Source organism: Echinops telfairi, unplaced genomic scaffold, assembly GCF_000313985.2.
Source record: "Echinops telfairi isolate 266 unplaced genomic scaffold, ASM31398v2 ScPeMD7_70;HRSCAF=299, whole genome shotgun sequence".
Taxonomy (NCBI): Eukaryota; Metazoa; Chordata; class Mammalia; order Afrosoricida; family Tenrecidae; genus Echinops; species Echinops telfairi.
In genome coordinates, this window is record NW_022103968.1 from 50,573,799 (window position 1) to 50,586,094 (window position 12,296).

Genomic DNA, 12,296 nt, shown 5'->3' on the forward strand with positions numbered 1-12,296 from the left:
CTAGGTTCATACGGCTGATTCTGAATTACAGATGTAACGGAGAAATATGGAGGGGAGGAGGCAAGGAATGACTGAGAAATCCAGGGAGAAGGATTCTTAGGAGAAACAATCAAAGCCATCACAGGGGAAATATCTGGGAACATTATCTCTTAAAGCATCTACAGGAACCCAAAAGTTTTAAAAAGAGAACTGAAGCTGCCCGCAAATGGAACAGTGGCACAAACACGGAAAATGCATCGTCATCGTTCGGTGCCTTCGAATCAGTCCTTGTGCAATACGTGAAGGGCATGCTCCCCGTCTTGCTTTTGTACAGCAGAAGAACTGCTGCAGGAGAAGCAGCCTTGCGGCATCCTCACAACTGTTACGTGTGAGCCTGCGGCTGCAGTCTCTGTCCGTCCATCCCACTGAGGCGCTTTCTCATTTTCACTGACCCTCCACTTCACCAAGCATCATGCGTTTGATCCATGTTTCCTCCTGAGCATTTGCCCAAAATCTGTCGGATGAAGTCTTGCCACTCTTGCCGCCTCGGGACATTCTGGCTCTCCGTCCTCCAGGCAGATTATTTGTTCTTTGGCAGTCCATGGTCCTTTCGGCTGTGCTAGTAGCAGAATTAGGAGGCTCACAAAGGACCCTTTAACCCACTGTATTTAGCCAAAGAATTAGATAACCGTGATTCAAGCATGCTCTCTATCATTTTGGTATTTTCTGACTGTGGCCTCCTCTGGCTCAATAACAGAGGAGTGGTCAATGCAGGTCTTTACATAAACTCCTCTTCATAACTTGTTGATTAATCAGAACAAAGGGGTCACAAAAATACTGCCTACTCTATGGATCTCATTTTGAGAAACTTAGGTTTTAGAAAAAGATGAGTAAATGCATGAACAATTTTAAAGATTCTCCTTCGAGATTACAAAAACACATATACAAAAGCTCCTAACCGATTGTAACACACACCAACTAGCAATGTAAAGGCACTATTTCAAGGCCAGGAAACTGATCCCTACTTTATGACTCTGCAATGTTGAACTTTTACCGTATCAGGCCAAATTCCTGCTTTCAATCTGGCTAAAGATTTCTCCAGCTTTATGCTCTCCCCAGGCTCCAGGATGCCCTGGATTTTCAAGAAAAATCAATTTTCAAGTCAATATTTATTGAGCACCTAAGATATGAGTTGGCTAAGTAGCTGAAGGCACAAGTTAGCTAAAGAGCTTCCAGGTCTGTGATTTTAAGTGGCACTTTAGCAGGCAAGGAAACACGAGATATATATTTAGAAACCAAGAGACACAACCCATCAGTCTCCTCCGGCTTTTGCATTATAAATACCTTTGCAGCTGCATGAGGTGAGGCTCCTTGGTCCAAAAGCAGAAGGGCCACTTTCTGATTATCGTAGTGCGTAGCTACATGCAGTGGAGTTAGCCCGCTCTGAAACACGTGCAGAGACAACCAGTGTCACAAGTCTAGATTTAGGAACACGGACTAGACTGGATGGAACACGGAGCATCGTTTACATTACAGTTTCCAAATACCTGCATCCAAATATTCACCTCTCATTTCCCAAATGTTTCCCACCCCAGCGAGGCTTACTGTGGCTTAGTTGTCATTGGAGTGGTGGCTGGTGAACATGAGCAAGCACTAGTCTGGTTAACATGCAGTGGCCTGTTGCAGGGGGAACAGTGACCTCCTACCTTCCCGGAAGCATCAGGAGACGCACTCTTCTGCAGCAGGTGATTGGCTACTTCAAGTTTCCCATACTTTGCTGCCACGTGAAGGGGAGTAAATCCTTTCTGGAAAAAAAAAAGAAGAGGAAAGAAACACAATACAATGAGCAACAGAAACAGTGCAAAGGCACCACTTTTCTAGAGCGCAGGGTCCTTCTAACGGCGCAGGCAGTTGACCCGTACTGAAGAACAAACGCTGGCAGCCGAGCGGCCCCCGACCGACAAGACAAGGCTGAGCAGGACCGCCCAGGGGCTCTCACCCTTCTTTCCTTGCTGCTGACTGAGGGACAACGTGCCATCAATTCTGGGACTTCCCGGGATGTGACAAAGATGAGGCTGGGTAGCTGGATCTGGGGCTCAGTCCACGGCCATTTTGTGGTTCCATATTCTGGAAAGAGGGGGCTGGAGCGGGGCCCCAGGCCCAAGTTGGGGAGCCTCCAGAAGGGAATGTTTGAGATAATCCTAGACTCTTTCACCCTCAGAGTGGACCCTTTCTCTCTTTACCCACGTGTCCTGTGCCAGCTCTAGTCTGCACGAGGAGGAGGCAGGTGTCACCACGGGTGAGCCATGATGGCACATGGCTCTAGTCCGTAGTACGGGAGAAGTAGGCTGAGGGTGGAGTGCCTGCTTCCATCCAGCTGCTACATGCATGTTGGTATCAAGCAGCCATGCAGCAGGGCTGGGAGGGAGAGTGGGCTACACAGAGCCTCAGGAGACCCCGGCAAAGGAGAGCCAGTGGTTAACCAGCAGGTAGAAGATCTGCGGCACCCCAGCCCCATGATCCATTCTTCTGCTTCCTGTGTTTAAGAAAGGGCCATAAATTTGTAACTCAACTCTACTGAAGAGGTTAAAGAATCACAGCAGATGGAGGCTGGGGTAATCAGGATTTATCTAGAGTCATCCAGGTACTTATAATGATCTTCTGTATCGATGGCATGTTACTGCTTCTTGTCTGCACCCCAATAAGACAGTATCATGCCCATGTCTGGGTCTCTCTGACCGGCCACAGGCCAATCCATCTTGCTGCCACCCTTGCTAGCTTGATACAGTTTCACCAGAGAAAATGAACTTGGGTTTCTACACATGCAGAGCGGATTGTGTGGGAAGGGCTTAAAAGTTTTTCTACGGCATCTAAGAGTTGGGTAAAGAGTTCAAAACATAAATTGGACAATATGACAACAATAACAACAGGCAAATAAAAACCAAACATGGACAAATTCACACTCTGGTTATAAGAGTGTGTACTTCTTCTTGAGTCTCCAGGCAGTCATACCCGGGTCTCACTCAGAGAAAGCAGTGGCCATGATTCTGTACTACCACTTGTCAAATAAGTGGCAAGAAGTCTCTGATTCCAGGTATCAATCAATATTAGAAGCTAATGCACTAGGATGAAGAAAATACTCTAAAACTGATTGTGGTAATGATGCACACCTCTTCCTGATGTCATTCAACTGGTGAATTGTCTGCTACATGAATCATATGCCATTCAAACTGTTAAATAAAAATAAAATTGATTTTTTAAATGCTTAACAAAAAAAAGAAGACACTATACTGAGAACCTTAGGATCAAAAAAATTCCCCACAAACTATAAACAACTATCCTCCCCTGCCCCAGAGCTGAGCTTAGCTATAGGTAATGTCTACCCAGGGCTCCCACATGGAAATGCTATTACTGTGCTGGGAGTGGTAAGAAGGCTGTGTTTGGGGGACAGGGGAAAACTCTGGACAAGCTTGGTACCTTTGTTGTTATGGACAGAGATGCGCCGTGATCTAAAAGGAAGGAGGCCACGTCTTCGTGCCCCTCTCGGGCTGCGAGGTGGAGGGGGGTGTACCCCGATGTCGTGGCTGCATTTGGAGATGCTCCTTGCTGCAGCAGCTGTTGCACTATATCTGCCTTCCCCAGTCTGGCTGAAATGTGCAGTGGGGTTTGGTCATCCTAAAAAGCAAGGTAGAAATACAGCGTCATTGTTAAAACATCGAGAATCGTAGCTGCTTGGGATCAGAGGCTACAGTCAACCGCTCCGTTCGGTGTGAAAAAGAATCTCTTGAGCTTTTTTCTTTCAGGTTATGAAAGGTAGAGATGGGGGAATTTAAGCTCTTTAAATACTCCTGGTGCGACCTAGTAGCATGAGAACTATGTTAGGCAGTTTCACTTATAAATGGGGCCCCTCACCACCTACCACAGTTTAAATTTTTAACTTGTAAAAGTTCTTTTTTTGATAGTCAAGGAAATATATACAGGTAAAATGTTATTATACCTCCATAAGGTATTAAGCACTCATATAGTAGGGATACTTTGTCTCTCCTTTCTCAGAGTCACAAAAAGGGAATAAGAAAGGGTGCTAGAGGGTCATGCAGATACATAGCCTGCACCAACGTTCCCAGCTACAAGGGTTAATGGGGGAGACAAAGACGGGTGAGAGCTACGTTCCTCTGGCTCGGGCTACATCTTCCTAAGCAGACCTTATTCAAATTCCCCCAACACCAGGAGGCACTCACCAAGAGGAGACTCCTGAAAGCTTAGGGCTTTATCCTCAAGTGGATGGGGTATCTATTCCTAATGTTCCCCCAAACGCCTAATTGATTAGTGGTGGGTCTCTAGGGGGCAAAAATCCCCTACAGGAATTCGACACAGTTTAGGTAATCCATTAAGAAGGGGAGAGAGAAGGGCACTGCTTTGGAAAGGCCGGTAAGACGGTCAAGGACAAAGCCGGACGCTCTCTGCAGGCAGCAGGAAGCAGGGGAGGAGATTTCCAGGACCAGCGCCGGGAGGGCAGCACTGCGATCCTTACAGAGATCGAGGAACAGTAAAACCTGACCTTTCCGGAGCCCCCAGCATGCCCCAGGCTCTGTCCTAAGTCCTCCGTCTTTATGAACCCATTCATCCTCACAGCAGTCTTAGCGATTACAACTAACATGATCACCATTGTCTTTCTTTCTTTTGTTTTTTGGAGGAAGGTTTAACATTTTTTAAAAGATCATTTTATTGGCGGCCCTTACAGCACTTATAACAATCCATACGCCAATTGTATCAAGCTTATTTGTACATATGTTGCCATCATTATTTTCTAAACATTTACATTCTATTTGAGCCCTTGCTATCAGCTCCTTTTTTGCCCTCCCTCCCCACTCCCACCCTTGAGTCCCCTTGATAAATTATAAATTCTTATTATTTTCATATCTTACACCAACTCCTGTCTGCTTTCCCCCGTGGTTCCCCCCCACCCCTCCTCTCACTACCTTCCCCCTACCCTCCTGGTATCACTACTCCCATTTCTGTTCCCAAGGGGTTTATCTGACCTGTGTGTGGGCAGCTCTTCTCTGTACCTGTGTACATGCTCTGGCCGAGCCCACAGTGAAAGTCGGGACTGGGATCATGATGGTGGGGGGTGTGGAAGCCTCAAGGAACCAGAGGAATGTTGTGTGTTTCATCGGTGCTTTCCTGCGCCCTGGTTGACTCCTTCCTTCCTTGCGACCCTTCTGTGAGGGGATGTCGCATTGTCTACAGATGGGTTTTGGGTCTCTGCTCTGGCCCCACCTTGTTCTCAACAACATATCCCCATTTTCTTGACGGAGAAATGACAAGAGGAAATGTGGCACCAACATGTTCATTAACTTGCCGATATTACACAGCGAGTGAACAGCGGGCCAAGATTCAAACCCTGGCGGTCTGGCTGAGAGGGCCCCTGTGCCTTTATTACAACACTGCCCTTTTAATAAAGGCTCCTTGGACGTCCCATCCTCACTTCAGTTTGTGGGGACACCAGTCCGCAGGCGTAATGCTTTGTCCATAATGAATGGCCCTCCACAGTCGATACTGTCCGGTCTCCGTTAACCTTTTTTTTCCAGAAGCTTTACATAGAAGTCATTTTCTCAAGACGGGAGCCACCTGTGCACCACAGCTCGGTTCTGGTTCCTCAGGGTTTGGGACTAACAACGTGTCCAGATCCATTTCGGACATACGGTTCTCACACCTCTTCATTTTCTTGGGTGACTGAATGAGCGAGTATGAAGGGTAGGGCTTGTTCCCTAAACTTGACTTTGGTAGAAATGTGAACCATTGGAGTTCATTCACTACTTTAAGAAAGTATTTTTTTAAAAGAACACCTATATGTTTAAATGTTTTATTAAAACTAGGAGTCCTCCCTCCCTCCCTGAGTAGCACACGTTTTCAAGTTCAACACATACCTTAGCTTTAGCTTCCACTTGAGCTCCGTCTTGTACCAGATACCGCACAACTTCAGCTTGACCCGACCGTGCAGCCATGTGCAGCGCTGTTTCGCCTCTCTGGGGAACACAGGCCAACACAGGGAATCAACCGCCATTCCGAATTAAAGTGGCGTCTTTTATTTGAATTAAACCCAGGGTGTAGGCGATCATTATTTTACATTAAAAATAGTTTCAAGCCACTTATATATTGGAAGGATCGGACATCAGGTATGTAAGAATTTCACCTGCAACTGAGCCACGATACTGAGAACTTGGGTGCAACTCTAGGACGTCCTGTCACCAGCAGTCAGAAACAGCGCTCAGAGGATGGACACAGTGGCTTTATTAGGGATGAAAGATGAGTACTGAGGTTGGAAAGGAGGTGGAGCAGCTGGGTGGGGCTCACAGGAGCGCCCCCTGAGTGGGGCAACTGCTCCCTGACCCCCGAAGGCTGCCACGCCTGCGGTGCATAAGTGACAGCCCCTTGACGCCCCTCCTCCTTATTGGTAGAGAAGTGGCAGTTTGGATATAGGTATAAAGAGCTCAGTGTATAAATGTGGACCCCAGAATCAAAATTAAAATGCTGCCCTGGTCCCATAAACAAACCCCTCAGCCCGCTCGTCTCAGGCTGCTCTCTGTTCATCTGAACCCAGGTCCGTAATCTGGTCTTGGGCACGACCCCAGGGGCTGTTTTTTTACCAACGGACTCCTCCCTTACCCCTTCACCAAGTATGGTCTCTTACAGAATGGAAATACGGCAAGGGTTGTTTGAAACCGTAAAATGCAGCAATGAAAATCACACCCCTTCTCTCCCACCAGCCACCACCACCTCTGCATTGCTTCTGAGGCCCAGGAAGGACAAAGGAGCCGTATGTCCACCAAGCATGTCATACTTGTGGAAATGCGTTGAGGGTCTTGTTCAGCATTTTCCCCACTGCTTGCTTCATGGAGGGAAACCTTCTCTTTCTGGCTTGAATATCACGAGAGATTTTTCTCTGCTGAGAAGCTGGTCTCTTTCTATCTTACAGGTGTACGGATATGGCCGCCGGAAAAGCCCTACAGGAGGCCTACTCTGGGGGTCACTTTCTGGGTGAACAATTGCTTCCCATGTCTGGGCAAGCAGAAAGATGAATAAGGGAGGCCGAACCACAAGCTAGAGAAGAAGAAACAAATCCGTCTTGGAAGAAGTGCAGCCATCATGCTCCTTACAAGCGAGGACGGCAGTGCTCCACCTCACACTTGGAGCGTGTTAGCAAGAGGGAGTTCCTGCAGAAAGACATACTGTCTGAATCAGTGGAGGGTCCGCGAGAAAGACAAAGACCCACAAGGAGAGATGCATGAGCACAGTGGCTGCAATGTTGGGCTCAAACCCAGGGACGATGGCGAGGAGGGCACAGGACTGGGTGGTGTTTGATTCTCTTCCACCTGGGTCCCCTATGTGTCAAAATGGACTTGGTTGTCTTAATCACACCACCCCCCTCAGGGAGGGACCATCGACTTGCCTTATCTGTTCTGAATGCTGCTGCTATTAATTTTATTGCTTTCGTGCTCTTGATTTCAATGCATGTTCTCATGCGTGTAATTCAAGATGCTAACGTTTTTGTCGTATTTAGAATTGTGCAAACCAATGACAGATGCCAGACACCCATGTAGGGTAACGTGTTACTACTCTGTGTTCTGAAGCAGTACTTGGGAGGGAAACACCGCCATTCGATAATCTACACACCCAGAATTCCACGAGCTTGCTGGGACATGGTCAAGCACATTAATAAGAAATGACTTTGAAGTTACCTGAGATCACTTCTTTATGCAAATGGAGAGTATTGTACCACCTCAACACACAGCACTTCTGGCTACTTTGGTTTCAGGATGTCTCCCTCCACAAACACTTTTGTTTCCTAAGTAGAACACCCACTAGAAATGTACCCGTGAGGTGAGTAAACACCATCAACTATCTGTGTTCTCACAACAGTCTAACCTTTGTGGCCAGCTAACGACTGAATAGATCTTACCTTAGCAATAAAAGAAACCACAGGTAGTCTTAAATCTCAAACCCTGTCCTTTTAAATAGTCAAACAAAATATAATCAGATCTAAATATAATTAAAAATAAGCAGATAAAAAACCACCTTTGTAAGTTTCTTAATAACTCAGAATTGAACTTTCTCTGTTGGAAGGATACTTACCACATTGGTGGTGTTTGGTGAGGCTCCATGATGCATGAGTTGTGATACAATATTTACATGTCCCATGAAGGCAGCAACATGGATAGGGGTAAGGCCCGACTGAAGGGAAAAGAACAATGTGCATTTACCGGACATTCCCGGAAAGTGTTTGTCTGCCTGTTGTCCATCTGTCCATCCACTCACCCATTCATCCACTCACCCATTCATCTAGCTACTGCCACACCGGTGTTCGGATCTGGGCAAGCAACATCAGGACATTTACCACCCTATCACGGATGCAATAAGACAGCTAACTCAATGTATAATCATCATTTCCCTAGGGGATGACCTGTGTCTAGAAAGACCTAAGTCACACCTGGAGTTCCTCCAGCACAAATGTTTCAGGGCTGGCGGAGCAAACTCACAGAGGCACCTGGGGCACCAGGCATGGGAGTCTACTTCTGAGAGGCCACGCTGTGAAAGCCCGAGGGAGCAGGTGGGCTCTGCACAGACAGGGTCCCGTGAGTGGGAATCAACACCACAGCAATGAGCAATAGCAACATCAGCATATTCATGAAGGGAGAAAGAAGATGATTTGTACAAAAGCAGGCAGATGTGAAAAAGTCATTTAGAGGAAAAGAACTTGCGGGTATTTTTTTCTTTCTTTCTGTCGCTACACAGTCTTCCTTATCTGAGTGTGTTGGGGGCTGGTGTGTGTTTATACACATTTGTAAAAATTTAATGGCTTTTCTTTCTAATCCTTTGCAGTACTTTAGAAAGGAATGCCGTGTGCTCAGAATAAAGTGAAACTTCCAGGCTCCTCACACAAATCCACTCAGCTAAGAAAGGAACAAACTAGTGCTAATAGTTTCATATAATTTGAAAAATTTTGTAAGTGTTATAATTAAAGGTAATACAACTAAGGCAAATATTAGGCAACATAATTAAGGCTGTTATCACAAGACAAATTTATGTTTACTTCAGATCCCTACATCCAGACACACCCCACAAGCACGATGTATCGTAAAGCAAACTTCATTGACTGTATTTTGTATCATACTTAATGTACTCAGCATGGTGAATAAACTTTAAAAGATCAAAGTGTCCAGTAAAAGAGTGCTAAAAAGTGTGGTTTACTATTTAATGAAGTGATTCTATGCTTGGTTTATCAGAATTTAATTCCGTTTACATATGACCTTCACAAATTGATTACAACAATTAAAATGTCTAGAAAAAGTTACTTTGTTTTTGGGAAAGGGGGGGTCTGGTTCTCCACAGGAATTTAAGAAGTATCAAAACATGCTTTAAATGTAATTTTATGCTAAACAAATGAGGTAAAAAGACAGAAAAAGAATAATTTTCATTGTTCAGATTTCAAATCGTGAGAAAAATTGAGAAAAGAAAAATAATTCTGTTATCATTTGGCACGTTTTGGATCAGCGGGGGAGCTGCTAAAGTGTATACATGGCTGAACTACTACACTGCTTTCACAGCTTTCAGGACGCCCTCTGCTGGCCAGAGAGGCTTCTCGCTGCTCTCCAGTGTTTGAACGTTTATTTACTCATCCACCAGAAGCCCATTTTTATTTCTGTCCGTTCTGACCCTTATAAACGGTTTCTATGTATTGAGAATAAACCTAATACTCTCTACTGAAATAACAAGGCCTGACAGAAAGTCAGAAGTCAATACACCGAGTCAGTATTAATAACTTACGTAATTTAATTCTAAAAGTGAGAGTATTGAAAATCAGGACAAATATTCCACTTGTGGTTAAAAACACAAAGCAAACACATGCACTGAAGCGCACCTTACTTTTAGGTGCATTCAATAAGCTTTACTGAATGATCTAGGGTGGGCCAGACATCATGGCGATAAGCACCAGTAAGACAGCCCTGCCTTCAAGGAGTCCGGATTTTCCAGGAGGCAGACGGAGTGGCAGAGTCTTAAGTAAGACAACTGGACAGAGGCTTGAGAGGCAACCGCACAGGATGTCATGAGGGTCCCGAGGAAGAGCATCTACTCCTGGCCAGGCTGGGGGAAGGGGAAGGATGTGCAGGATGAGCCTGCCATGGGGGGCAGGGAGGGTGCAGAAGCCCCAGTGGGTCGCCTCTGTGGATCCCAGAAGTCCCACAGTGCTAGGAGGCAGGGGTAGGGGTGGAGCGTAGAGGGCATTTGCGTTAAAGGAGGGTAGCTGTGAAGTGAGTCTGGAGGGGAAGGGTGTGTGTGTGTGTGTGTGTGGTGTGTGTGTGTGGGGTGTGTGTGTGTGTCTCCCCAGGCCTGCTTTGTTCTGTTGACAGCTCAGTCCTCATTCTGATGGATAACTTACCTGTATGAGAAATTTAGAGTGAGGCTTTCTTTGACTTCAGCCACCTCTGTATCCTGGGAATGATAAATTTTCATGCAGCGCAATCCTTACTTACAAACACAGATGCTGTATTATGCCTGGTCTCTCTGTACTTCTGACATTTTCAGTAGAAAATGCCTTGCCATGGAGGATTCTCGTGTGTTTGTAGGATGTTTAACAGGAGTCCTGGCTTCTATCCACTAGATGCCAGCAGTGACCTCCAGTTGTGACCAACGTCCCCAGGAAGGTGGAACTGCCTCTAGTCGAGGACCACTATGCTACTGGATTTCATACTCATTGAGGCAGCCATGAGAGCGGCTATGTTTCCAGACAAGGTGATGGATTTTTCCTCGCCTACACACTGCTCCTGGACACCAGTCTCTTCCCTCCTCTAGGGAGCAGTATCAGTCCTGTGCAGAGCACCGTGAGCGGCACCCTGGCTGCGGAGGCTGTGCCGGGCCGAGCTCCTCCAGCCCCAGCAGCCCTTCTTCTTACCTCGGTCACAGCTAGGATGGATGCGCCGTGCTTCAGCAGGAGTTCCATGACTTTGATCCGGTTCTTCTTGCAGGCAATATGGAGCGGAGTAAAGCCGTTCTGCAAGGGACAAACGCACACATTTACTTGACGTGGCCCGTGGAAGTCCTATGCCACTATGTGTGCGTACAATCTTTTCACTAAAAAGATGTGCTGTAAGGGTTGACAAGAAGCAAAAACAACGAGGGCGTTGACTAGAATGTAGAGTATTTTTCGGCAAGCAGGGGTTGTACAGCTGCTCTGAGAAGCCCAAGAAGTACCGGTCATGAAGACTTATTTTGGAATATGGCCTTTTCTTCCTCTGGTTCATTTCTGACTCAAGTGGTCAACAGCTGGGCCCAAACATACAACCTCACAGCCAGAGCATTGCCAAGGCCAATTTTAATTTCTTCTCCATTTCGTTAATTTCTTAGAATATTTAAAAGGTTCAAGGAGGTGCTTAATTGGTATTTAGTCAAATAAAATAATCTGCTTTCTAACAAATTACTAATCAAATTGTACTGCCTTATAATTGAGACTACATATTTCAGCTAACAATGGATAGCAAAGCAAACAACAACCCCAAACCAGAATTCACTGTAAAAGCTTTAGGTCAGAATCACTACAGGTCCTTCCACGTTGGCTCCCAAGACCTGTTACTTGGGCCCAGCTCCTCTCGATCTGGCGGGCGGGACTTAGTGCTGTAATTGGCGAGAAGGAGTCCACATTCTGTTTAAAGGTGACCAGCTCCCCACCCCTTTTTTTCATGACTAGAAAATGAGCTATGATTGCTAATTTCTTTTCCTCCTTTCTCAGAATTCAAAGATGATTTTTGAGATATGGGGCAGGTCAACAGTTCTTGAAGGGTTGCTCTAGTGAACGCTTTTCAAATTAGCAGGGGGAACCGAGGTGCATGACTTGGGGAGCGCTCCATCCAGCATCAGAGCTGGTGGAGCAGGGACACAGAGGTGCCTTGGGTCCATTCGGACAGGGTGCATGCCCTGTCTACAAATAAATAGAGCTCTGTGATTGGACGGCAGTCTCTTCCTCAAAAATTGTTAGTGACTCACTTGTTTTTCCTATAATTTGGTAACTTTTCCTTGGTAGGCTTTATCATTTGTTCTCTCATTAAATGGGAGGACCATAAAACATACACTGAGATCTATAAAATATACATATAATTCAGGTTACGAAATGTCTTAAAAAAGAGTACCAGTCAAATTTATAAGCTCTGCCTGCATTTGGCCAAACGACAGAGGCTTCATAGCGAGCGAGCCGGATTCTCCTTTTCTTTGTCTCTCTTTCTCTCAACCACTTTTTCTTGTTGTCATTTGTATTTTCTTTACTA

At 45.9% G+C, this 12,296-nt stretch overlaps 1 protein-coding gene across 11 annotated transcripts in view; it reads right to left on the reverse strand.

Moving 5' to 3' along the window:
• The window catches only part of ANK3 (ankyrin 3), a 378,044-nt gene that overhangs the window by 163,256 nt on the left and 202,492 nt on the right, over window positions 1–12,296 (reverse strand). For 8 of the 11 annotated variants that reach the window (XM_045291321.1, XM_045291322.1, XM_045291327.1 and 5 more), the window contains 6 exons: window positions 10,931–11,029; window positions 8,113–8,211; window positions 5,907–6,005; window positions 3,457–3,654; window positions 1,686–1,784; window positions 1,324–1,422 (listed from right to left, as the gene is read on the reverse strand). In XM_045291321.1, coding sequence (XP_045147256.1) covers window positions 1,324–1,422; window positions 1,686–1,784; window positions 3,457–3,654; window positions 5,907–6,005; window positions 8,113–8,211; window positions 10,931–11,029 — 693 coding nt within the window. The remainder of the gene's footprint in view (window positions 1–1,323; window positions 1,423–1,685; window positions 1,785–3,456; window positions 3,655–5,906; window positions 6,006–8,112; window positions 8,212–10,930; window positions 11,030–12,296) is intronic. The other 3 variants (XM_045291325.1, XM_045291329.1, XM_045291328.1) reach the window with 1 other exon arrangement.